This window comes from Enoplosus armatus, chromosome 18, assembly GCF_043641665.1.
Source record: "Enoplosus armatus isolate fEnoArm2 chromosome 18, fEnoArm2.hap1, whole genome shotgun sequence".
NCBI classification, from domain to species: domain Eukaryota; kingdom Metazoa; phylum Chordata; class Actinopteri; order Centrarchiformes; family Enoplosidae; genus Enoplosus; species Enoplosus armatus.
The window spans coordinates 3,738,657-3,766,296 of NC_092197.1; the positions used below are offsets into that span (position 1 = coordinate 3,738,657).

The 27,640-nt window shown below is 40.0% G+C and overlaps 1 protein-coding gene across 1 annotated transcript in view; it reads right to left on the reverse strand.

Annotated features, from left to right (window-relative positions):
• erbin (erbb2 interacting protein) overlaps positions 1 to 27,390 on the reverse strand; it is a 46,153-nt gene extending 18,763 nt beyond the window's left edge. The window contains exons 1-7 of the mRNA XM_070924147.1: positions 27,229 to 27,390; positions 18,362 to 18,435; positions 4,055 to 4,249; positions 3,617 to 3,734; positions 1,880 to 1,958; positions 1,670 to 1,759; positions 167 to 223 (exon numbers count right to left, since the gene is read on the reverse strand). Coding sequence (XP_070780248.1) covers positions 167 to 223; positions 1,670 to 1,759; positions 1,880 to 1,958; positions 3,617 to 3,734; positions 4,055 to 4,240 — 530 coding nt within the window. The 5' untranslated portion in view covers positions 4,241 to 4,249; positions 18,362 to 18,435; positions 27,229 to 27,390. The remainder of the gene's footprint in view (positions 1 to 166; positions 224 to 1,669; positions 1,760 to 1,879; positions 1,959 to 3,616; positions 3,735 to 4,054; positions 4,250 to 18,361; positions 18,436 to 27,228) is intronic.
• Positions 27,391 to 27,640: the final 250 nt, after the last annotated feature.

The following is a 27,640-nucleotide window of genomic DNA, read 5'->3' on the forward strand; positions in this document are numbered from 1 at the left end:
CAGAGACATCGCAAGGGTTGTGAGAGGAAGGAGACAGTGAGGAAGTAAGGGGGAAAATTGACGCACTTCACGACACACAGACTCACACAGTGGTACTGCTCCTTTATTTTGAAAATAAAATGAACAGTCTGTATGAGATGTGAAGAAAAGAAAAAAAAACACTTACTTAGGCAACATCTTTAACTGGTTCTCCCTCAGCTCCAAGATTTGTAGTTTAGTCAACCTGCAAGCAAGTAAAAAGCCAATGTCATTATTGGTAAGTACTACAACAACACTTCATATTTAAATGACACCGTCCAACATCTGGTCTAGATACTGTAGAGACCTTTATTCACCTTCATTAGGCGAGTTTGTAAATATTTTTGTCTATTGTGACTATGTGTGTTCCACCCTATTATTGTCATACTTAGTTTTAATAATTATTCTCCAGTACTTCACCTTCATCACATGCTACCCCACAGCTGTATCACGCCGAATGATTTGTGAGCTGCTAACCAGCTATAATGTGCAGCTACATGACACGGTTTTTAGGGGCAATGTTATTTGCCAAACCTAATATTACCTCACACATTTGCAGTACTAAGGTTGAGTGGCCACACAGAAAGCACATGTAAATTTAAAAAGGAAGAGTGGCATTTTAAGAGAGGTGGAGCATTAGTGAGATGAAACACACCTATGGGGCTAACAAGTGGGAAACTCACGACACATGTTATGTGTAATTATAAGGCTCACTTACTATTGTGTAGACTACAAACAATAAGGACATGACTGATCCTGAACCACATCTTAAAAGAAAGATGTCGGTACTAAAAGAAAGATGTCAGTTCTCCCTGAGGGAAATATCTGGCTCTGTAGCTGCTAAATGTTCCACTAACTGTGTCAGTCTGCTGTTTGGTGCTGAGCAGGTAGTGTACAGTTGGTTTTTAGAGCGCTTTCGCAGAAAACAGCTGCCTGCCGCGGCTGAAATGACAGGTAAGTTGTGGGCCGGACAGATAAACAATGAGCTGAAACTAAAGCAGCAGATTCAGGCGATAATCCTCTGTAGGTTCATCACTACGAGCATCGCCAAGTGATGCATTGTTATTATAAAAATATCAATTATACCCGCTTTAAAGACTGTTAAAATTAAAAACATCTAATACCATATGGTCCTCCAACAAAACATCTACTTTGGCTTGAGGTCATCCTATAATATACAGAATATGCCTCAATAAATACGACACGTTTGTGTGAGATTGACAAATAGAAACTAATTTTGTTTGCATCCAAAAACGTACATCAATATAGTCTTAGTATTATGACACACCCAATATGTCAACATAACACCTGGCTCTACTGTAGATTATACAGTGAAAGGAAATCTCTCTGGCTGGTCTAATAATGTGCAATATATTTCTTGCATTTCTGAACGTTAATGCAGGAAATTGAGTCCATGTTTTTAAATTGGAGCTAAGATTTTATTGGACGCTTTTATATGAACTTCTACATAAGTCTGAAGAATCTTGTCGTCCTAAAATTAGATTCACAAATCACATAAACCTCATGCTATCACAGCTATGTCACAGTGTTATGAACCAATCAACTACTGCATGTGGTTTCACACAAAAGTGTACAGTTTGTGTCTGTTAGAAACAATTTAATCCTGATCCAAACCGGGGAGCAAACCGACCTGCCAAAGCTGGCTGGTAAGAACTCCAGGAAGGCATCATTCAGGTAGAGCTGCGTCAGACTCAGAAGCTGGGTGAAGCCTTCTGGGAGCCTGAAAAAACATACAGGAACAGGAATCACTCACACAAAGCCTGACAAAGCTGCGGCTGTACCACAATACTTAAACTCAAAAATGGAGTTAATCAAATGTGAAAAGATGGGTAGTACTTACTTGGATATGGGATTCACACTGGCTTCGACAATAGCCAGGACTTTGCAGTTCTTGATGTTTTCTGGAAACTCCTGGATACCTAGAGAGAAAAAGCAAACAGCAAGAGTTAGTTTTTTTTTTTATACTAAAACTGCACAACATCAATTCAACATCTGTATATCGTAGCTCCAGCGTTTTTATTACAACTGACACAAAACAAATGACTTCTGTCAAAACCAAAAAGACGAGGGATAATGCGAGCCATCTTCCTCGAGTGTAGCAGGAGAAGCTTTGTGAATGTTAAACACAGGTGGATTAGGAGTACTCCGTGGATTGCGAGTACAAGCAGGACGGCTCTCTGCCTGAATTGTGTGTGAGCTCAAGATACACTAAGAGTGGCTCTGCACCTTTCCTCTCTAAACAGCCACAGAGAAGAGCACTCGAGGTGACATAATAAAAAAGAGCAGGACAGGAAAAAAGAAGAAAAGAGAAAAGACCACTGAGTGATAGTCCGCAAGTTCTCATGCAACATCCACAATGTGGGATCTGCAAGAAAGGAGACGTGACCAAGTCTCAAGGTTTATTTCCACCCACTTTGTTTTGTGTCCACAACACTTAGCACCGAGTGCTTTGAGAAGAAGGATCAGCTACTTTTAAATGTCAACATGGCACATGCAGCTCTGGCTCATGAAAACACCACCACATCCTTCAACATTTGTTTAATCTAGGCTGTCTCCGCACTCATTCATTTATATTAGCGCTACCTTTTTAACCTTCCTCCATCATTAAAGGGGTTTTGCTGAGCGTGCACACTCCTCCTCTGTTCTGCTCAGCTTCAAGGTTATATAGTGATGATCAACCATGTTATGCAGTAACCTGCAGTGTTACCACTTTCTTTTAGCTTGCAGAGCACAAAGATAATGTCAGATAGTGATGTTAATATCAAAAAAACTCTGACAACTTGTTTGAAGAAAAACTCTGTATGAATGTGCAACAGGATGTTGTGAAAATACTGAAAGGTTTAAAATAGCACAGTCACCTGATTGATTCTATGTGCAGCTGGGCTTTAGAACAGAGAACTGTCAAGCCTTCAGACGCTTTAGTCTGCAGCTGGTTTTTGTTCTAACTGTCAGAGTTAGATTTAGTTTTCAAACAGGCAAAATTGAAAGGACTTCTTGTACAAAGCTATCAATCATATTCAACAGTGAATGTCACAAGTGTTGTCACATCCCACTGTATGAAACCACTGACAAGACACTTTCAAGTTGAGCACCTTGTACAGATATTCTCACAGTTTGTGTGAAAACCAGCTCTGCGGAGCTTCATGTAGCTCTGTTTTGGCCCTGCTACTACTCTGCGTTGTGAAGACCGTGTCTAGTCTGGGCTTGCCCATTTCCTTTATCCGTCACATCAGGGGTTTTGAGTCATGCAGTCCTGTGACGTAACACGGAAAATGAAACATGCTGTGGCATTTTACCTCTTTGAAGCAATCTATACATGGTATCAATTATGCAATGCTTTCCTGGCAATTTCGTTGTCAATAGCAGTCATGTCAACAAAAGGACAACTAAGACAGTTGCACATTTGAACTTCACACGTCACTGATCCAGTGACTGTAGTCAGTTTTCTGGCGTCAGCAACATGATCTGATGCCACAGACTCATTTCACCTGCACTCAAAAATAAATACTTCTAGTCTGGAGACTTTTCTGAAGAAAAGACAAAAGACATACAGTAAAAATGAGGTCACTTTGCTTACTGTTTTTGCTGACATCAAGCTCCCTGAGATTGATGAGGTTTGCGATTGTTGCCGGCAACACCGTCAGGTCATTATCTGGCATGCTCAGTCGGTGGAGCAACTGGCAGTTAAACAGTTGCTGGTGGAGAGAGAGAGAGAGAGACGAGATAACAGTTTTAATCAAAAGTGTATGGTTGATCAAGAATATACAGCATAATTTTAAATGCACCGATTGTCTTAAAAGTTCAACTGCATAATTCAAAGGCTCTTCTTTCAAAATGAATATGAATGAAGTAAAGAGTGTCCACAATGCAAGCTTTTCATAAGTGATTAACTAGTTGGGCACGCAGCAGGTAATATATAATAATGCCTTCATGTAGTTAAGGTTTTATAACTTGTAGATGGCATACATAGAGCAGAAATATAAAGTTTCTATACATCAGTGTGTGTGTGCATTACTTTAGGCAGCTCCTCGATCTGGTTGGCATCGAGGTAGAGTTCCTGCAGGGTCTTCTCAAAGCTAAAGATCTCCTTAGGAACAGTCTCCAGGCTGCAGTGGGAGTAGTCCAGCGATGTTACCGCCTCCTCCTCACCCCGCAAGCAGCGGCACGGCACCAGACGAACAAACAAGCTCCGCTTGGACATCCTCAGGCACTAGAGAGGGGAAACAAGAGAGATATGTAAAGGGAGTAGAGGATTAGAAGTTGAGTGGTCGTTATGTCTAGTGCTTCTTTCACGCTTTTTTTTTTTTTACCCCTCCTATGTAACATATATGTAATGTTTGTTGTGCAGTGTAAAACACTCCCATTTAAAAACACACACACACAGATCTTGATATTTGATCTGTGCATCTGATCCATTACCATGTGACTGCAGTCTTAATTGCCAGAACAGAACTCATATTGTTTTGCGTTCTCCTTCCACAGGACAGATCATTGTCAGCAGACTGCGTCCAAAAGCACATGGAGAACAGTGACTCAACCTTGGTGAGATCACAAATGCCTCCTGTCAATCAAAACAACATGGGGATGTATTTTTCACTGGTAACAATTACACGAACAGGCCATAACAGAACTTACACACAACGGAAAAAAATCTGTAGACTCAATGCAGTCTGTTTGATAACTGAGCAGGTGCATATGTCACCTAGTGTAACAGTCAGACACAAATACTTAGATATGGATCTGATCAAACAACCATAGTTTTGGTATTTGTCAATCAGGGTCTCACATTACTACCATCACTACTACTATTATAACTATTAGTCATAATAGACATTTTACATAGAAGCTCTGTTGCAGGGAATGTTGTAGAGATTTGTGAAACACAGACTGACATGCTGGATAAGTAGTGGCTCATTGCTCAACAACACTGTTCCATTTGTTTCAACAGGTACAGGGATTTCCAGGCAACTACTTTCCTTTTTACTTTTACTTTTTACTTTCCATTTACTTTTGGTATTAAAGTGGTTGATTTCTAATAAATTTAAGTTCAACTTCCCAAAACTCCACAATGGAGGTGGTGAGTTAACTGTCATAAATGGACAATAAGTATGTGAATAAACACCCCGGTTGACAAATACTGGAGTTTCCCTTTAACATGGCATTACTGTTTGATTAAAAGTCTCAACTGTCTCATTTATCTATCTTTAAATATCCAATTCAGAATCCGGTCTAAAGGAGACTGCCGTATCCATAGGTGTATAACTGCTCTTCAGTGCAGAGGCACTTCTGTAGAAGGACTTTTCAAAACAGCTGTGGGTTGCAACATGCACACTCAATCCTATTATTTCCTCCAAAGTATTGTGCTGCCAATGCGTTCTCAAATTTGCATTTAGATTACAGCTGATCACTGACAATGAGTCACCATTCAGTGAATGAGTGCTCGACACTCTGATCAGAAAAATAAAAATAACAGACATATGAACTGTACTTCCTTTTTTAAGGTTTCACTAAAAAAAAAAAAGCACCCAAAGACATCCCAGAGAAGCCTGATATAAAAATGGTAATTTCTGTTTGTCTTGTGGGAAAAAGCCGTTTTCCACTTCTGAAATATCATAGGTAGGCAAACTGGGCGGCTGTTCAATATGGTGGGTATGCTGTATCCTCTTTTGGGTTGAAGCTGAGGATAAAAAAATGAGAAGAGAAGTAGGCCATGAATCAGTCATGATTTTGGAAATCCTTGTCCTTGACTCGTTTTATCCAAAACTCTCTCCACTGCAAAATGAAGAGATATAAAAGCCAGAAAATCTTTTCAGCTTTCAATCTGGTCGGGAGCTTAAGGGGCAGAGATGAGGGAAGTTGTAAACCTGTCCTTTAACTTGCTACGGGGATGTATGTATAATCTTTATAGCTCGAGTCTCAGGTCAACGCAGATGTTTTCTCCAAGTACAGTATGCAATATGGAATGTGTTCTGGTCAAAAGAGGCTTTGTTCCTTGGAGCATGTAGAGAATGTGACTTTTCCTCCCCCTCGTCTTAATCTGAGCGCCGCCACAGCACATAATCTCTGAGTCCTTCACTCACTGCGTACCCTGACTGTCTAACTGAACTGTAAAATTATGATAGCCTTGACCTACACAGTCAGTGCAGCCCATGTGTGGGTGTGAGCATATGTTTGTGTTAGGAGGTTGCTACAAAAGGAACTATGACGGTCATTATTTTCTGTGAAATTTGGTCAATTGCATACAACCTTTGTTATCAGATGTACACATTTTTGCATGTGTGTGCAGAGATGCTTTTTCTGGGCAGTGCACAGTAGGTGTGACTATTTGTGGTGCTACTCAAAATATGACCCAACAGCCTACCATGGAATTAGTCATGAAACTAAAATAAAAAAAATCATACCAGGCCAAAAACACTCAATACTTGATTTCTTAAAAAGGAACTTTCAGTTCCGTCCAAATTTGACTCAAAAGGATGACCGGTCAGCCATCCCTCTTATCTCCAACTCATTAAAAATGGGTGCATGTATGTACACGCCCACACTCACATGAGGTATGCACAACCAAGAAGCTGTCAGCCTCCCACACTCTTTGCTATAGCAGCAGGCAGCTCATGTATAAATACTCAGAGTAATCTGGTCTATCACCAGAGGAGATGACAGAGGGCTTGGCTCCATTCACCCCGAGTAACAAGCACTGAGCGTATGGATGACGCATGCTATCCAGAGTGGGAGGAGAGGGAGGACTGGAAGAAGAGGGAATGTGATATGGGTTACCAGAGAAAGGGGGTAGATGTGGGATACTGTGAGTTAGGCAAGAAAAAACAATCAAGAGGCAAGACCAGATAAAATGTCATGAGTATGTATATGGTTTGAAGGATTAATGGGAAAGCAGCAAGAGCGAATCAAGGAAGAGGAGACATGGTGGACATGTTAAAGCTGGTAGAAGAATTTAATCTCACACCTTAAGGATGGGTTTTTAATGACTTCATCTAATAATGTTAAATGACCGGAAAATCTGAATGTTGGCTACATTACAGAGCAAGACTAAGAGGCTCTGTGAGGCTGTACTGAACGTCAGCAGGCTACCATGCTCACAATGACAATGCGTTATAATGCATATGATCGTACATTAGCATATTAGCATGCTAATATTGACAATTAGCACAAAACACAGTACGGCTGAGGAAAAAAACAAAACTATGTTATGTAGATAACTGGTAAACAACAGGCGACCTTCAATGATGACCTTGTGAGTCGGGTACTTTGCCAATTTGGGACTACAGTCCTTCGAAATATCTTTAAATATTTACGGGAGGAAGTTCAGAAGTTCAGCTGCTCCCATTCAACAGATACACGTACAAACATTTTCTAAACCATGCATAATACTGGTTACATTGGTATAATGCGTAACACACTGTTAATGTTAGTCTATTTACTGCAGCACAACTGAAGCCTTTCTTCCATAGGCTGCTGGTGGAGTGAAGCACTGCACCAGTGTTGTTATACATCTATCCTCCTTCACGACAGAATTGGTTATGGTTTCTGTACTCTTTTCTTTTGAGCCATTAATGTCTTCTTGTTACTTTCTTGTACAATACAGTTTCCCTACAAGCAAAATAAAGAGAAAGTGAAATGGACTGGATAACTGAGGCACAGCTAGGCTGGCTGTCTGGCTGTCTGAAGCCCCGGAGAGTAATCTGGAAGGCAGCACACTAATGAGAACCGCACAGCCTACAACATAGATAGACTTATCCACTGACCTACATGTTACTGGAATGATCATCCATCCATCAAGAGCTTTTGACTTTTGAACGAAGAAAGTTCAAAACATGCAATGCAGATTTCCAGACACATTAAGCTCTTGGCTGAGATTTTCATTCTTAGCCTACTTATTTAAGAAGCATTTACTTAAAATCAGTGTGCAAGTGAGAGCTTGGCCCGATGGCAGTGAAATTGTTAAAAGCCTTAAAAACACTAGCTGTATTTATTCAGAAATTTCAAAATGTGTGGGCAAGTGTGAATGGTAGACATGTGACTCTGCAGTCTGGCAATGATCCTTGTGGCTTCCTCTGTGCAGCAGAGAATGAAATAGTCCAGAGGGCAGGCCAGTCACAGATTCCCACTTTATTCTCCCAGTCAGAGCCAGGAAACCACTTCCCTGTCACAACCCCTTTGCTTGTAACTTAAGTGCCTCCTGGGTCAGTGCTGTTGCTGTAGAGACTGTGGTCAAGGGTAAGATCAGCTCTGCAACCCCTTAAGTCATACACAAAAACGCACAGCTGAGCTTGCTTAGCTGTTAATGTTGAAAAGTATCGACAGAGGGCTCTGCAAAAGGGGATCAAGTGGAGAGAGAAATGCTATTGAAAGTAAACTCTGAAAGGAGACAGAGACTGAGATGTCTGTGTGCGTTTCCCAGAAGGTCACTGAATCCTTCCCCAGTGGCCACCTAGCACGCACTGGCCTACTTCTAGTTTGTCCAGTAGAAAGTGTTGTAGTTTCTAATGTATCTCCGCTTCAAAAAGACCACCTTCCAATGTATGTCTAGTCTACCTCATCACCAGCCAATGGGGGCTTTGTGAATGCAAATAATAGATACGAGGTAAAAAAAAAAAAAAAAGGAGCTAAAGGAAGTTTTTAGCATAGGCATACAAACGTTAGCCAGTAGCTATTGGTGTTGTGCCTGTGTGCGCATGTATGTTTGTGTATGTGTGTAATGGGTTAAGCGGAAATGAAAGTGCAGCATTTGACAGTAGCAAGCAGCTTGTGTTATTTATAGCAAATAGTACTCGTCTGGCTGATATGGCAGAATGTGATTAGTACGGGCTAGCTCTTGCTATGAAAGGAGCTTTTCATCCAGATTGCAGTGGACTGTTACAGGATTGCGGGGCCACAGCTGAAATTTTATATTGGAGGTTATGGCAACAAAAACAATGCAGAGGGAAGAAAATAAAAACACACATAACAGCCTGCAGAGCCTGCGGGATACACTTGAATTGCTTCTGTCTGAAGGAAGAGGAAAGAAAAAGTCACTTCCTCATTGCAGGGCGGAGTGCCAGTGGGCTATAGACTCGTTCTCTCACCCTTCCTATAATGCAGCTTTAACTTTTCTCAAATGGGATGGTGTCCTTGGAGACCAGGGAGATCCCCTTTATTATTCACTGACAACTCAAAAACCAGTGCAGAAAGAAAAGTTGGATTCACGCAATAATCATTTTCTTGGTTAATACATACTCAAATATCCACTTACACAACCTTTAGGCTGCATATTTTTCTACATCTCAAGGATATTTCAACACACCAGAATAAGATACGGCACTGCTGTGGAATGCAACTGCAAATGCAAACAAAACTATCTTTATAGGGTTTCAGTTTACTGAAATCTTAGACTGCTCTGAGATTTGTCTCTCAAAACGTACACTTAGTGCTTGCCAACACATAGTGCAGATTGAATAAACACGTGGCTGATTTTACACAGGAGACATACAATAGATGTAGTAATAATTGCAGCCCTATATCCAATTGAGAGATGACAGTTATGCAACACAGGCACATATTACTTCTACTCCCTCCAAAACACAATTTTAGCTATACTTATAAGTACAGTTGACAATAAATGTGTTTGTGTCTTCAGTTTGTGGAAGGGTGAGAGCATCTCTATGCTGAATATACAACATAGTCCCGAGCGATCTCTTTCCTCTGGGTGCCTCATTAACAGCATCACATTCAACTCCAGCTGGCACGACAGGATAACTGCTACTTCTCAATAATGCAGTGGGATATTGAGTTAAGAGGACAACAGTTCAGCAACTGACTAATACACACAGAGCCTTGTCTCCACGCTGCATACTCTCAAACCAAGCAGTCCCAAGCACAGCTTAGACGCATATCCTTACACCTTCTTTCTTATTTTAGCACTGCTGGCAGTCAACATGTTGGCATTTTCTCCACAGTAGGGCTTGATAACTAAACATAGGAAGCCATCCATGAATACAAAAACCAAGCAACGGGAAACGATGGCTGGAATTACAGCTGAAATAGGTAGAAAGACAACCCAGTATCTGCAGCGGGGGTATGCAGCTCAGTGGAACCTGAAGTTCCAGTTTTGCGCTCCCTCTGGTTTTGGTTCTCACCAGCGTTCTTAGGTCTCAGTGGTCTTGTGTGACTCCAGAAAACAAAACCATGATTGTTTTCTTTGAATTTGTGGTGAAATGAGGGTAAGTAATCTGATCTGTGACAAAGACAAAGTGCCTTTTAGAGCATCTTCCCAATTTTCTACTCTGAGCAGACTGGCTGTGATAGATTGAAGTCATCATTACAATAAGACTTACATCTACTTGAATATTCACATGTAACCTACACACATTCCTCTATATCAGAATATGTTTTAGTAACGCTTTGCAATTCATCTATTTGAAAACATGGAACACAACAGTATTATTGTTGCAGCAAAAGGCCACGGTGCCTCATATATATGTACATGTACTGAACAAGCTGAGGCTCTAGAAATATGCAGTTTCATTATCTTTGGGACAATTGGTAGTTGTTTTTTTGTGTAGTATCGTTATCATTAAGATGCAGTCTCCCACCTACAGTGACGTACAGCTACGTACAGCTACCCACCCCCCATTTGTTTATAATGCTAACATTTGTGTTGTCTCACAAATGTACAAACAGTATTGCAAATGCCTTAGGTTGTTTAATTCTCAGTGTTGTCCTAGGTGACCTCAAAAACACTCAAAATTGGTGCTTTCCCTTATATTGTGTATTGATTCCTTGTGATTTACTGGTTCATTACAACTATTGATGAAGACCAGACAGAAGGCTGAAAAACCTTTAATGAAAATGCCACTAGTACAAAAAAATGAATCAAAGTGTTGCTGAATGGTTTATAAAAAAAAGGACCGGCAATTCTTTAAAGAGGTTATGAGCAAAGCTATGCAACTGACTGACTAATATTCCAACAAACCTTTCATTTAGCTATAACTTCTAATTGAAACCAACTTAAGTTGTAATGGGAAACGCTTTATTCTCTCTTTTACCCTCTGCACACTCAGCATGCTCACAGTGCAGAGGGTTTCAAATATTCTGACTCCAGAGCGTCTTCATGTCGATTCCCTTTGAGATGACTATCATAATTACTCTAATGAATAATTCCCACGTTATTTCTTTAGACACGGATGGGCCTGTGGCAAATTAATGAAGTCTTATTTTCACTTCATTTGTTCAGGCCTTCACAACTCTGCCGTTCTCTGGGGGGGATCCATGACATCTCTGTGACCTCCGAAGACGAGGATTAAGGCAGTCCACTTCCAAAAGGTTATGTCCTTTCTACCATGCAACCGGCTGATTAATAAGCATGTTTATCTTCTGACCTTTCATGCAAGCGGGTAACAGTCTGTCATGCAATTTAGTATTGAAATGTCACAATGTAGAAAATATGTAGAGCAATATTTGTTTTGGAATTAAATCATTTTGGGCACACTAATATGTGTTTGTTTGTTTCATATCTTAAAAAGGAAAATATTTTTGGGATGTTAAATCACATTAAATAAAAAAGGCCTTTCATCATTACCACAAACAAAAACGATAGATCAATCTTTACTGAAAATAAGTTAGCCACAGAGTGCCCTGGCCCTTTGCTGAGAAACTAAGGCAAATTATTTCTATGTGAATTCAATTGGTCACTGTGTGTGCAGCGAGTTCTGATGAATCAACCAGTGAGTAATCAGATGTAGAGCAACTTAGTTATGAATGAATGAAAGATTATATTACTGGAGACGAAAGTCTCTGGAATTTTAGACTGTGGTTTGAATGCCTGTATTCTTCTCCATGCTAGTCCTTCATCTAACAATATCAGTGCAGGCTACGCTCATACCCAACTCAGTTGTTGTGTTCTATCAGATTACTGACGATAACTGACACATGAAGGAGTGCATCGTCTGTCCATTCAGTGTCCCCTCTAATGAAGATTATAATCCTACTGTGTCGAATTAATTACAGGACCTACATTTATGTACATGACTGTTACCCGCCATCAGCAGACACAGAAAATGTCATAATTACAATCAACCTTTTGGATGATTTTGTGCGATACATGATGAATCACCATAAGTTGTCATTTCTTCATAACTCACTACCATACATAATCAAATCTGAATATTTATATATATATATTTTTCTTACCTAGGAATTGGTCAAACACTATTTATTCTCTGCATTACAAAGTCTTTCCTGTCTATGAATATGAACTGAACCAGTGCACCATTGCTCTAAATGTCATCGGGGCTGTCGATCAATAAATGTATGCCTCCTCTTGTGCTCACAGAGCCAATGTTCTAATTGCATGTCAAATACTGCACATACCAAGTTTCATCAGAACTACAACCACAACCTTTTATGGACTACCTTGTTGTGTCTGAAAGCCACTTCCTGGCAACACGAAGACTGACGACAATTCTGCTGAGAGGCGCAACAGGGTATCCTGTGAGACAAGCTCACCGCAGCCGTCAATTGACGTCAACTATCAATTTTAACGTCAATGCAAAGAATGTGAACGAAAAATCACAGAAAGCACAATATTTTCAGACAAGGCTTTCTTGCAAATGCCTGTCCTGTAGAGGTAGTCTCATGAAATAAGAAAACCAAGGAGGAATGTCTCTTTTAAGACTCAGCAGGTAATGGTCACAGTTCAAATACTTTGTGAGGAAAGTTGAGGCACAGTTGCCAGAGAAGTCCACTAAATGTATGCAGCATAGAGATGTGTATGTCAGGTAAGGCTAAGTGAATCATTTCCCCTGCTTGGTATTCCACGTGAAACCAAGGAAACACTTGTAGTCAGAAAAGCCTTGTTGATTGAAAAGGGGTAGCAGATATTAGACGTCTGCGCTTGATAAAAGTGCAGTGTTTCCTTATCAAATGAACTACCTGCTTTATCAACCGTGAGCTGGCGGTCTTCAGTGGCAAAAGCACTCTGCTCATCATTTTGCCTCTTTACCTCTCTACACAGATGCCTTTTTCTTCCTCCTTTCTCTCTCTATTTCTCTTATCGCTTGTTGTCCTATTTCTACGATGGTCCCAATACTTTTACTTTATGGACCCAAAGAGAGGTACGAACCCACAGCAAAGTCATCTAATTTGAAAACAAAATGTGATGAGCAAAAAGCTGTTCAACAGGTCTTTTGCATAAATGTTGCATCATCTGAACTGGCCAACTTTCATTTTAAATAATTTGACTGGTGATTCTCGAACTTCCTGGTTTACCCTAAAGGCACTAAAAAAATGTTTTTTTATCCACACCATGTTAAAAAACCTTATACAAATCAATACATTTTGGTCTGCCGTTGTTCAAAATACAAGTCTGGATTTTTAGAGAGCAGTTCTCTACCTCATTAAGACCTAACCAGGGCAAGGAAGGAGAGAGCCATGCTGGTTATAAATAGTAGTCTGCTCAAAAATCCCTTCTGCCGGTAAGTGCTTAATTAAATATGAGATCCAGTTAAATATGAGCCCCTGAGATTCATTTCTGCAGAGAGACCAAAACAATGTCATTAGCTCTTATTAACAATGTCATGGAGTTGAGTTCACAGTTTTCAGGTTCTTTACAACAGCAGATTTGCACTTAAAGTTTAAAAACATACAAACTACTTTGAAAGGCAGAGTCACCGGCTTGATGTCACATGAACATGGCTGCTTGAGCAGTAAGCAAGTATTTGATCCAATTAAAAAGGTTTCTGGAGCTCTTAAGCAGCCAAATAATCATCTTAATGCAGGCAAAACCCCTCACTGACCATAACCCACTGCATCAGTAGCACAGCAGCTGCCATTAACGCCTCCTTGCAACCTGCAAAAACAATGGCATGCCTTCCTGTCCTGATGAACAGTATTATGACTGAGTAAGGACGACAAGGCACAAATAAACAACAGCCAGCTGTTGAAATCCTCAATGATGGCAATAAAAACAGTGTCTTTTATGTGACATTTTGCACGTCCACTATTGGCTTTGAAATTCACAGACACTCCTCTCTTCATGGATATTATTTATCTATTATTCAGATTTAAATAATCCTATTTAGATTTTTAAAGATGTGGTGCAGCATGCGACAGCCACAAAAATAGAAGTATACATAGGGTGTTAGGGTTCATTGTTACGTGGCATTTTACGCCGAGTTGAGAACACGAAGATCACTTCCACTTTGAATATACCTCATTTACCGTAGCAGTTTATTTTGAACCGTGGCATATGAGAGAAGAAGCCGATTTGCGTTTTCAGTGAAAAAAAGTATGCCGATATGAATGTACAGTGAGTTCAAGTGCAACAGACCAATGTTGCTCGTCTCGTTTCCAACTCACGGAGCTCAAGAGGACCTGGAGGGCTATGTGCTCATGATCTAGGCTACTCTCACAGATGGCCAAGAATGGAAAGAGCAGAGGAATGGATAGTAAATTAGCAAGACAGACATAAAAAGCAACAATATAAAATTTATGAAGCACACAGTGAAGGAAAAATCTTATTTTTGCTTTGCGTGGTGCTTAATTAGATGAACACGCCTTCTCAAATGTATTTATTATAACTTGAATAATAAATGGGCATCGCTTCAGACACTAAAAGTAGTTCTTAAAAACCTCCCTCAGTGATATCCATGTTTGAAAGATGATGCTTCTGCACTGAATAGAGATTCAGGACTACGTATCAGATACAGTTGCTTGTCTGTTTGTGTGTTTGTCCATGTGAGATAGAAAGACAGAGGGAGCGAGATGCAGTTTGCCAAGTCCCAATAACCAGGTCAGACACATTCAGGTCAGAGCCATGTATCCATGCAGACAACTGCCACATTTTCCTTGTTTGCCTACTCGAAAATATGGAAATGGCTAACATTCCCCTAATGCCTTGTTAAAGTCATGAAGTCTGCTCATTAAATGCTTTTTAAAAAAAAAAAAAAAAGGTTAACAATGAAAAATCACATTGTATAAACTTGCATTTTAAATAGAAGCTGGGCTAAAAAGAACTCTGAGGTTAATGCGTCTTAAACAGGTATATATTTTTTTGTAAAAACGTATGTTAATTTTCACTTAAAGTGAATGAGAATATGCATATATACGAGATTGTAAAATACAGAGTATCTATATATCCATTCAAAAATAGGCTTGAGAAGTCCATGTTCTTCATAATTTATGAGGAATTGTTGTGTTTATAAATAAATAAATAACCAGGGACCTACTGAGGAAAACAACAAGCGAGCTTTGATCATTTTTCTCACCGATTTGAAAACACAATGAATCGTGTCCTCTGCACCAAGGTAAACACAGAGTGTGATCTACAGGGTTTCAATTTTATACCGAGTAACAGCTTGTCTTGTTTCAGGAGAAAGAAAGTTAATGATTATTATTGAGCCTGAGATTTCTTCATCGTGCTTCATGTTGTCTGCATCAGAAACATGTTGAAGAAAACACAAGGAGACCAATCTGAAAAATCACACACCTCCGGAACAAATATGGAGCTAAGACAGTAAAGCTAAAACTTGAGTTTTCTTGGTGGCTATAATCGTAGTGATGAGCCTGCAGAGAATCATCACCTGAATCTGCAGCTCCCCTCGGCTTCACAGAGATTTATAATGAGTTTCGGCTCATTGTTGTCCGACCCACAACTTTACTGTTGTGGTTCACTCTCATAGTGTCGTTTTCGGCCGCAGCAGGCAGCTATTTTAAAAAAAGAGCTCCAAAAAACGCTCAGCATTTAATGCAGCATTTAAAAGAGCCAGATATTTCCCTCAGGAGTTGGTGGAGAACAAAAACAGAGCCAAAAGAGAGTGAATGTTGGACTTGCATTCACCAGGCGGACACAAACACGACTCCCCAACTGCTGGTTGTGTAAATAAACAACAGCAGTCACTGAGCAATAGTTGGCAACTATGTTGGCAATTCACGTCTTGCAAAGCCAGACATGGGACTGTACCTCATCATCCAGAAAATTCGGAGGGTCTAAAAACGGCAAAATTGCGTCAGAGCAAAAAGCACCATCAGCTGAAACTGTATGCATGGAATAATCAGTTAGATGTTCTGGTAAGATATTAGATCACATGCATAAGGATAGTTAATTCAATCTGTAGATATTGCCTATCACCAGATACAGCTGTTCTAGCACGAGTTCACACAACTTTCCATCCTCTGGAAGAACATTTCAAATACTCTATGAATGAAAAGATATCATGTCAAAAGAAGGAACTGGAGGAATCTCCAAAAAGGTCCTGCACACTTTGAGCCTGGCCTTGAAAGATTGAGCTGTAGCTCCTTGAAAACAGTTAAAACAGGAATATTACGGTATGACAAGATTGTCATCTTCAAGAATAACAAAATCTGCCATACATGATCATTTTCAATGATTGTAGGATTGTAGGTGGCAAGAGGACTTCCAATGAGACATGAGCTCCTATCCTCTGTAAACTGGTGTCACATACAATGAAAGTAATTGGTGGATGTGCCCCTACTCACTAATTAAAAGCAGCAAATAGCCACTGTTAATGTGTGAATGAATGGTAGTCTGAATCAGTCCTTAAAATGGCAGGTATGTATTGATCACAGCGCTCAAAGTGTGCTTACATACTGTAGCCCTATAATCATCATTTAGCAGTGCATCAGTGATTTTCTGCCCCATGTAATTTGGTGTTGAGTTATGAAAATGGAAAAAAATAAATCCATATTATGGCCAAAAAGAAATTATTGTGGAAATAAGAGACTAGTGTGTTGATGCAATGCCTGCAGCGTTGTGAAAGTTAAGCAAACAGAGAGGCTATGAGTAATGGGAAAAGCCAAGTAGTCAAACAAGTAAATGTGGAAATGTTGCACTTAAAAAATCCTTCAACTTTGACAGGCAAACCTGTTCCTGTCAGCAAAGCTAAGAAACCAAGCTGCCCCACGTAAGAGCGGCATGCCTCCTGTCATCCGGTATTCACTATTCAGGTCACAGGACGTGTGCATCCATGTGTCCTCAAGACAAACTGACTTTATGTTTTACAGGGACTGTCATGAACTCAGTTATCTGTAGTCAAATTGGAAAAATTAAATAATCCAGTTATCCAACGCATATGACATATTGTGCTAACATGGGTTTGAATGAATGTGTGACTGTGAAAGTGAGCAGTAAAAACCAAGAGAGGTCTTCACTAGGCATCTCTCATGTTTAAAAATATCATCATAATTGTCATATTCACAGCTTAGCATGAGCTTTCTGGAGGGTCACAAATGAAGCTTTGTGTAGACAACATGACCGAACAATCAGCACCCTGAAGGGACTTTTTGGAAAGTTTGTCCTTTCCGTCCAAAAAGCAGGCCCTCAGGCAGCCTATACATGTTGGTCTTCACCGTTAAAAGTATTTCAGTGGCCATGTTGGAGAAATGTCACACATGTAAGAGAGCGTATCCTGCTGTGAACTGGGTATTGGTATGTATAGTCTTTTCATTTTGAACAGTCTTAACGCGCCACGCAAGGAATTGTCCTGCTTTTTCACCTTGATCTTAAAATGACACATTTAATTTCTTCTCGTTTCCAAAGGCTTCATTATACTGAGCTCGGAGTAATGTTAATTCATGCTGTTACTCAGGTGAATCTTTTGAAAGTGAAAGTTTTATTATGTCCTCTTCAATTTTTGTTATTCTAATTGGAAACTCTTTAGTTACTGAACTTGTTTATTCTGTTATTTATCCCCTAATATCTGCATTAAAGGCCTCCAAACTACTGAGTGGTGATGTCTGCTTAGTATTCAGTTGAATTATATATGTTTATAAAGTAAACAATGAAGTGGGGATGTTGCAGCCATTTTGTATCAAATCGCCATCTAACTGGAACCCCAACGTTTTTAACTACATTGTTCTCTACGCCGCTAAAATAGGAATTTTTGAAGAGACCCTTTTTTAGATGAAATAGGATGCTGATAGCACACAGAGCTAGTTTGGCAGGTGTATCATGTATCTTGGCCTCCAGGAGAACAGGGTGGGGCACTCCTGTTGTTTCTTGTTAGAGTTGGACTAATGTTTGACACAAATACTCACTTCCATGAGGGCAAAACAGTTCACATACATAGGTTTGCTTTAAGAGATAGAAATTTACATCTAAATCCAAAAGAAAACAAACCCACAATAGATTCGGCACATTGTGGATGTATTTGATGTGTCGTCTAACTGCTGAAAGCAAAACAGGCTGTCTAATATCACAAAATAACCTCATAAATAAATGGCAACCTGATGGGTAGAGTTACTGGGGTAATGCATAAAGGAATAAAGTCTAGCAATAGGAAATAGCATGGCATGAATGGGCAGGCTTACATACCTTGTCATTTAGGACTCAAGCGCCTGGATCCCAGTGGATGGCAGATGATAGATCCAACAGCAACTATTTGCTATCTAATAACAGAGGACAAAGACAAAAGACAACATAAGCACCCGAGCATAAAGCAAACAGTACAAACACCAACTGCTTCCGATCGATTGCTGGAAATGCAACTGAACAGGAAACAGTTCCTCTTCTTTTTTTAAAAACTGGTAATAAAACTAATTCACTGCATTATGAGATGCATTCTGTTTCACAGAAGTTATCAGATGACAAAAAAATTAAAAAAAAAAACACAAAAGAAATTTCACATTTCTGATATTATTCAAACGTTAAACAGCCTTAAAGTGGCACAATAACATCACTAGCCAGAAATCTCCAAAGAGAATGTGATACTGGTGCCAGTGAATTACTGATAACTGTATAGTCTCTTACAATACATAGTGCTGTATTGATCATTTGTCTAATCCCTTGGGAGAGGTGAAGGAAATCTGCCAAAATCCAAAGCGAATAATGGGATTAGATTAAGATCTTTTTTTTTTTTTTTTACATGTTCCATGGCGCATGCTAATTAGCAGTCAAATTTAGGTCAAAAGAACCTCTTTCCCCCCATCATGTTAAGTTATGCTTGTTAGGGGTTGGCTTTGCAACTGTGGAAGCTAATGTTCAGTATGTTGGACAAAAAAATCTGATTTGTCAGCAAATACTTCAGTAACTACATAGAGGTGTTGAATGGAGGTGGAATTTATTAAGTTTAGGATACAGCGAAATAGCCATGCTCCTCCTATGTGCCAAGTTGGTCCTGCCTGAGGACACACGGAGCACAGATAGAAACACAAGCCGTTTTCATTTTCATTTCGTTGTTGTCGTTAGGACTGTGCTGCTAAAGCGCACAGAGAAAATGTTCTCATTTTAATGAAATCTGTCTGTTTCATGAAGGTAATCCAACTCAAAAAAACAAGAACCTGAACAAGACTCAGCCTTGAAATGTGACATAATTTTGCTTCTCAGGTCAGAGCATAACACAAGAGTATTGTCTGTGCATGTCTGGAAAAGCATTAGGCTTGCCAGCTGATCTGAGACAAACTGAGCCAGCTAAAAGATAGGATCATCCCTCCACTATCTGCATTGTGCACAATACAGCAGGAAAGAGGGAGGGACAAACAGAGGCAAGAAGAAAGAGGGGAGGAGAAAAACAGAGAGAGAAAGAGGAATTTTGACTTATTCATAGGGTCTTCCAATCAGCTGCAAACACATTGGACTGCACTGACACTCATTAGTTTCTGCTCCACTTCCTCTTGGGCGCCTTTATCCTCATCACATCTATTTGGGATACTGAATCTTGCCAAACAAAAGTTCCCTCCGTCACATACTGGAATAAAGCAAGAGAAGCTCATGTTCGAATTGGGGGTGGGGGATGGGGAAGGGGGGCATAGCAACTACACCAACAGCCTCTTCTACTTTGCAGCTACTTGCCTCTCATTCAGACAGCCCCATCGTCACTGCAGCCATGCTGTGAAACCAAAAGTAGACGGAGAAGAAAATCGCCTGAGCCTTGTTTACATGAGCTCTATCAATGAGGAAGTACTTTGTCCTGTGCACATTAAGATGTATGCACTGCTGCATCAGGACTGCTCATGAATTCATAAATATTATTTAAAAACTGTAGCTGATAAATCTACCATCATCATGTATATATTACTGCAATCTGTCAGTGTGCATCCAGTATTTCTCGGTAAACTAATTCACTGAGGTGACAAATTCACACTAGGATGAGAATATAATACATTTTTTTAAATTGAAATTGAAAGTTTGAATTTGTAAAGCTACAAATAACATGCTAGTAACTATACTAAACAAATAGCAACCAGTACCTATGTTTCTTTATCAAAGCAAATCTCTCGCTTTTCTTATCTAAACTTGGAAAAAGATTAAAAAGGGACATATTAGTCGACCTTGAAGCTCCAAAAAGGCACCTTAAAGACATTGTCAAAACACTCAGACATTACTTATAAAATTAGCCAATAGTATGATAAAAAAAAATGTTTTAACTGGCCTTTCTCATAAAACTTGTAAAAAAGGGGCAGTGCTTATTTCTGCTCTTTATGCAGTAAGTAACAGAGATGGAGCCAAGTAAGAGAGTTGCTTGTTTGTTTCGTTTGCTATGGTAATAATGTCATTATTTTTGATTAGTGGGCTAATTGAGTATTAGTAATACCAGTTTCTCTGTACCTTGTCCTGGCCAGTCTGTTCCTTTGCTCTGCTAATAGATTCTGCAGAACACTGTAAACTGAAATCAAATTTGGCTTGTTCTCAGACTGCTGTCAAACAAGACGCTGTGAGCAAACACAAACACTAGTAAACTCACTGCAGTTAAAAAAGGTGCGTTTGTTTTAAATGACATCAGCACTGAAAGGAGATACTTGCGGATCATGGTGGGAACGGACATGACGTGTAACTTCTTTAGTGCTAGTGATAAACAGATGTAAACACAGAGCTATACTAAAACTGCAATCTGTCACATGACATCACAGGCAGGCGATGGTGTATTAGGGTCAGTGAACAAGGAGCTGACCAGCCTGTGCCTGTTCAGCCTGTTTAAAATCGCAGCACACTGCTGCGATTGAAAGCCAAACATGGAGCTTCTTTATGGGCCCAAACCCACCACTTTGCAACGCAAACCACATTTTATATCGCATGAATTGTACCGCCAGCTGTAGTCAACAGTGAGCTGTTCACATTTTGCACTAAAATTGTTTTTACAAATTACCAGCTCTAAAAATTCCACGATTCCACCTAAAACACATTGCGGATGCAGTGACTCAAACAACACTTTGAGGTTGTTCGCGCATGTGTCCACATATGTGGTCAAATACATCATAGACCACACTGGAGGGCCACTTAGCGTAAGCAGATGTAAATGTCATTTTTGTGCCAGTGCTGTCATTCATCGCAAGACACAAGTAGCAACAACAAACCACAATCTCCTTGAGCAACAACAATAACATTATGGATCCTCAACAAGAAAACAGTATAATTTCTACTGGGGCATGTCAGAGAGAGCCAAGAACGGATGGCGGTTTCTGTTTTGTCTTCGAGGACGTGAGGTGGCTCATGGAAATGGGGGTTATTTATATGGTAATTCATAAATAAAATACATAGAGCATGGAAATAAATTGGTGGGGAAAAAAAAAAGGGGGAAATAACTGATCACAAGCAGTCACTTAAGATATGACTTGAGGTGCAATCCATCTCAACTGGATGTAGACATGTAATCAGAACAAGGAATTGATCTGGACTGAGGTATTTACAGTGAAACCAGTAATATGGGTAGATGGAAAAAAGGATTAAGAATTTAACAAGAATCGAATATAAAAAGAAACAGTACAAAATATGTAAAAATAGAATAAAATATATAAAGTTTGCGACAAATACTGTATCTGTGACATGCTGCCCTGCAAACAGCCCAGTTTTTGACAGGATGACTGTTTATAAGTTAAATAAAAAACATGCTATCTGCGTTGTGTTGAGGTACTGTTTGACACTCCTGACCAACCTAACGCAGGAGTTAAGCCCAGGCTGCTTATCATGTGAAGACAATGCATTGCCCAGCCTACAGCACATAAAATCAGTTAGGCTACATAGTATGAAGGCAGCTTATAGCAGAGATATGACGCTTGTCTGCAGCTGATATTACAACAGACCATTTCTTGCAAGGTTTAACTCTAGGAACTTTTCTTTCCTCTTTGGTAATCAAAACCCTTTCAAAATGTTTCCACTTCATAAGTTCTTCTACATAAATGTCTTACTTCAAATGTTCTATGTGTTATGTACAGGGGATTGCACGCTTCTATGTGGTGTCTTAATCAGCCAGTAGACACCAAACTGAAGAAGGATTTGGCTTTATGAACATATCTGCTGATAGACAGCAAGACTGACTGAGGCAGAGACAGATTTTTCCTCCTAACTGGGTCACAGATGCAGGGGAATCATTAGGGAGGAGATGTATGTTAAAACTGATACAACAACATGTCAAATAATATGCAAATTTACATTGCTGCACAAATACGGAGTCAAAATACAGACTCACAGCTTGTTACGGGCCATCCATCTACTGTATGAAAGGCCTTCATTGCACTTAATAGGCTATTCATTCAATATTGATGTCTACAGTTACTGATGTACATTACCTGCTATTTGTTAAGCCAGCTTTAATGGCCAGTGGGCAACAGACCAAGAAAAGAATCCATAAACATGGGTTTATTGTTTTTCATGCTGATATAATCAGTCAAAGTGGTGGTTAAATATTGCTGCTGACCCACAGACCTTCCTCAGATTGTAAATCAAAAATCACCTGCCACAAGCCTGTTGACAAAATACATCATCAATAGAACAAATAGTGAAATTAGACACAAACACTCAAGAACAGTCATAGTCCGTCTCAGTCAAGAGCAGACAGGTTTGGTATAGAGAGATGCGTCAGTGCTTTTTATACAGCCTGAGTAAGGTCAGTGGGACTGAAACATCGCTATGAATTATAAATATCAGCTCGGGACATCCCTAGTCTGAATATAGCCTGCTCCAGATCAAGTTTGCTGTGCAGCTTAAGTTACCATGGTGATCTACCCTGATGAAGAGTGTGCTACTATTGTGACACTGAACTCAGTTCAACATTTGCTGCCTAACCCCATGCAATCATCAGGATGTACATGCACATCCATAAAATCAGTGTGCGTACTTGGTAACAATCGTCTTCATGAAAAGACAGGAACACCTGCACACTGCCATCTTGTTCCCAGTTCCTCCTTTATTCTACATGGACACAACAATGGTTTGACCACAAATGGTCTTCCTCAGGTGGCTCATCCTATGACCTTGCTTTGTCACATGACCACACTTGTAATGTCACTGCCTACAAATCATATATTGTACCGCTGCATGCCTTCACCTGCTTTAAAAAGGAGTTGGACAAGCACTCCTTGGCAGCCAAACACTTACTCCCATCACTGGTCTCTGCAGGGATTCAGAGGGATCATGGAAATGGCATGGAAAGGCTCAAAGGGAAACATTGCACAGAAACTCCTACCCAAACCAGTCAGAGCACATGCATAAACACTGCATTTTACTAATAGCTTAAACAAAGATGTCGCACCAGTTCAAACACTGAAACTGTGTGCAGACGGGAGCGCTGTAACAGAAGTTGGGTGAATATGTCAACACCATGTTTACCCTCTCCCAGTTGTAGAACTGGAATAGATGTGTCACACACCAGAAATGAATGCGGCCAGGGCTCCATCGTCGACTCAGTAACTTCTAAAGCAAAACTGTATGACACACATGGATGAGAAAAGAGCCAGGCTTATCTTTAGCGTCCACACTGAGGTGAAAACATTTTCAAGGACCATTACACTGTAGATGTTTCTGGGGAGTTTTCAACGAGCTGCTGAGGCCGATATTACCACGGTCCAATTGGACTAGCATGTGACACTGTTTCCAGCTGAGCACCCGTGTCCCAAATCTTTACAATGACTCATTGCTTCACACATGTTGAGAATGTATTTGTGGTGGTGTTAATATAAAACAAACCGATATTCAACTTAATATGACACAGGACAAAAAACCCCAGCAAATCCTCACAACTAAGAGACTGGACTCAAGTAATGTTCAACTTTCCTGCTCAAAAATAAACTGATGATCAACAGAAAATTGATGACCTATTCTGATAAAGTTATCAATTAATAGACTAACTCAATTCAGCCCTATAATGATCATTAGCATAGAAAACTCTCACGTTAGCCCCATTAATTGAAAGTAAAATAACACATGCAAGAGTTTGCTCTGCGTGCACCTGCTACATGAGGGAAGGGGGCAGGACTGCTTACACAACAAAAACTAAGTCTCACAACTTGCCAAATGTCTTTGTCTTTTAAAAAAAAAAAAAAAAAATACCCACATCAAATCTTTAATAGGGCAAATAAATTTAAGTGCACCAAACTAAATACATTCTATCTCCAAAAAAAAAGATGATGGTGATGGCAACGTGAGTACAATCTTAAAGGTAACCCATTAAACATATGCCCTAAACTAAGCTGAATTTTGCTTTGGCTGAAACAATGATGTGAAGGATATCTGGACAGACAATAGCCGTTTTCCAAACAGTGTCATCAACACAGAATACTGTGACAAACACTATTAAATCACCTGCCAGCTGAAATATATTACAAACAAAATACAAATTGGCACATTCACACCGAGAGAACTGCCACAGTACACGCTGGCTCATTTCCTAACTTGACAATATTTTCTCACAGGTTTGTTCACTCTCGCAATGCACCATCACCTGCAACTCCTCAGCAATGTCACATGAGTATTTAGTCATCAAACACGTGTTCTTTGGTCCACGTCAAGAACTTCATTGTTGACACATAGCTCTAGCATATTTCTCTTTCCTTCTCACCACAAGGGTAGAAAAGGCATTTGAATCAATTCAAGGCTAGGCTTTATGTGGAAATGTGCACTTGAATGGTTACAGGAATATTAAAGAAGATGGTATAAAGCGCCTTTATAACAAACACACCTACAGTCGCAGCCATACTCGCAATACATTCGCTCACAGCTCTGTGTTCAGCAAACACGAGGCATAAACAAAAAGTCCAACTAATACTCTTTCTTTAAAAAGAGATCCCACCCTTCTGACTCTCTTATGAAATCAAATAGCCGTTTCCTCCTCAACTGACATCCCATTGGTTCACAGTTCAGGATGATCACTCACTGTGTCCCCTTTCCAACAGGAATTACATCACCTTAAAAGGAAGTAGAGATAACATTTCACTGGGCTTTTAAAAAAGGTATCGCCAACAAGGCAAACCAGTTTTTAACCTGGGTGACCTAGGCCTAATCCTTCATGAGTTATATTTGTCCAACCCAAAGTATGATATTGAGATATGGGAAAAAAAAAAATCACAATGGAAGCATTATGGACTTTGGATTAACCGTTACACAACCAGACTACCAGTTTTTGATATATAATGACGATAAGGGAAAATGTCTTTGCTGCTTTTGTTGAAGGCTGTTGTCAAGTCTTTTGCTTTCTTTCTGTGTCCAAGTGGCACAAGAAACTGTTTTGCAAGTGTATCTGTAGCGACAATAGTTTGGCACTAGTGTGAGAAAAGAAAAGGGCATTAAAGGGCCTTTTGTTAGAGTGAACCTTATCTTCCATTCTAGATAAGGTCTGTTGTAAATGATCATACGAGGAACGTGATAAATGAAGTGTTCACCAACACAGGCGTTCCACACCTCAATGGAAACATACTACAGTAGTAAGACTCCGTTTCTGTGATTTATGCTGTGTATATCTTGAAAGTCAGTCTTGCGTAACAATATCTGCTATTAATTAGATGAATGGTCAAATACTGCAACGTGGAAAGGAGGGCAGAAGAAGAATACTAACAATTTGAGGAAAATGATTATGCATATCATCAGTCAATATAATAATGAAGAAGTGGATAATAATCTCCTAACAGCTGTCCACTCTTAGATTATGGGCCTAAAACAATGACAAGTGGCAGCTGATATGTCCCAGTCTTTGTTTATATTTTATTACAGCAAGGGTGGCCTTTGAAGGCTAAACAGATCTGTTTTTACAACATGGCAACGCCAATCACTGGAGTTTTAAGGCAGCAGAAGCCTTCTCTCTATTTCAGCAAGCAGGCTGGAGGACGTTTATCTACCCATAGATGCCTGCAGTATTTGTAGACTATCTCAACATACCATGTGCCCTCTCTTTCGCAACATAAAGCAGTCTGTCCTGTCAGTTTCAAGGGTTAAGTTCAGCTGGGTCAAGCTTGTATTTTGATGAGCTCCCTTGCTGATGTCAAAACATTCACAGGAGATATGTAAATAGATGTCTGACTCAGTCTGATAGCTATTCACTCGAGGTGGACAATGACTACAGTACAATCATTGTGTCACGCTGTCATTGGTGTGTTAAAATCACAAAGCATTCACGGATGTAATTAAAAGAAAGGCTTGCTGGTATTTTCACCTGAACGTTACTTGCCTCATGGTTTTCTCTAATCTCTCTCAGGCTGCTTCTCTGTACAGCATTTCCCCCAGAGAGATAAATTAACAAAACAGCTACAAAAATAAAATAAAAATAAAAACAAGTCGGTGGGCATGGATGGACCTGCTAAAATTCCTAAAAAACCAAGAGAGATTAGCCCCGCCATCTATCTCACATCTTAACAGGATTAAATTACATTGGAGTTAAGTGGGGATAGTAATCTGATTAGTGGTGTGGTGAGAAAATGAAAACGCCGATATGTTGACTGTACACCACAGTAATCCCTCGTCCGTCGAAGCGCTGAAGGTGCTCCGCAACAAAAGATGTGACTGCTGCTGCTGTTGTTGCACTGCAGCTGTTAACGTTAATGACTGACTGATACCGGGCAAGGCAGTAAAACATATCCATTGTTATTGACTAATACTTATACACGTACTAGACTGCGAAACAGATAAAGAGACAGCCGAGCAACACTGCAAACAGGCAGCCATGTACAGCTGTTGATGCGGTGAAGCCTTACCGAAAATACACACAGCTGCTTAAATATCTCTCGTTACCGTCCAAATACCCAGCGTTGAATCAGAACAGGAGTCTGGCCACAGCCTTTCCTAAGATGTTAGCGGTCGAAAGTTGCTGTAACGTTATAATTTCACTGTTTAAAATCGGAACTGAAATAAGACTCAAGTCGGACAGCATCAGAATGGGACCCCGACGATACTATGCCGCAGCTAGCGGTGATGTTAGCATGTTGTACGGGGGCCCCCACAGACAAGAAACAGTAACTTGATCAAACAAAGAGACTCACCTAAATCACCGTCGAGTCAGCGTCTCATTTAATGACGGTCCAGGTTATGGGCAAGGTGCTGCTATCCAAAAAATACGTCGAGAAGTGGGCATTAGCTAGCTTCACAAGGTTCGCTTGAAGGTAGTTCAATAGGGTTTCGCTAGTGTTAGCAGCTAGCTAAAAATGTTGCCCACTTAAAGAGCAACTCGAAGCTGGCCCAGTGCGCACATTCTCCTCAGCAAGCCGTCCTCAAGTTTTTTTTATAACGTCCCCAGTTGTTTTCAGACTTGAAAGTATCGTACCGTCCAGGTGTTACTCAAAAGAAACTAACCGACGGCGAAGACGAGAGAAAAACCGTCCCTTAATTGGTAAGACTTAATGACACAAGAGCATTTTTAATAAAACAAAACAAAAAAAAAAAAAATCCAAAATG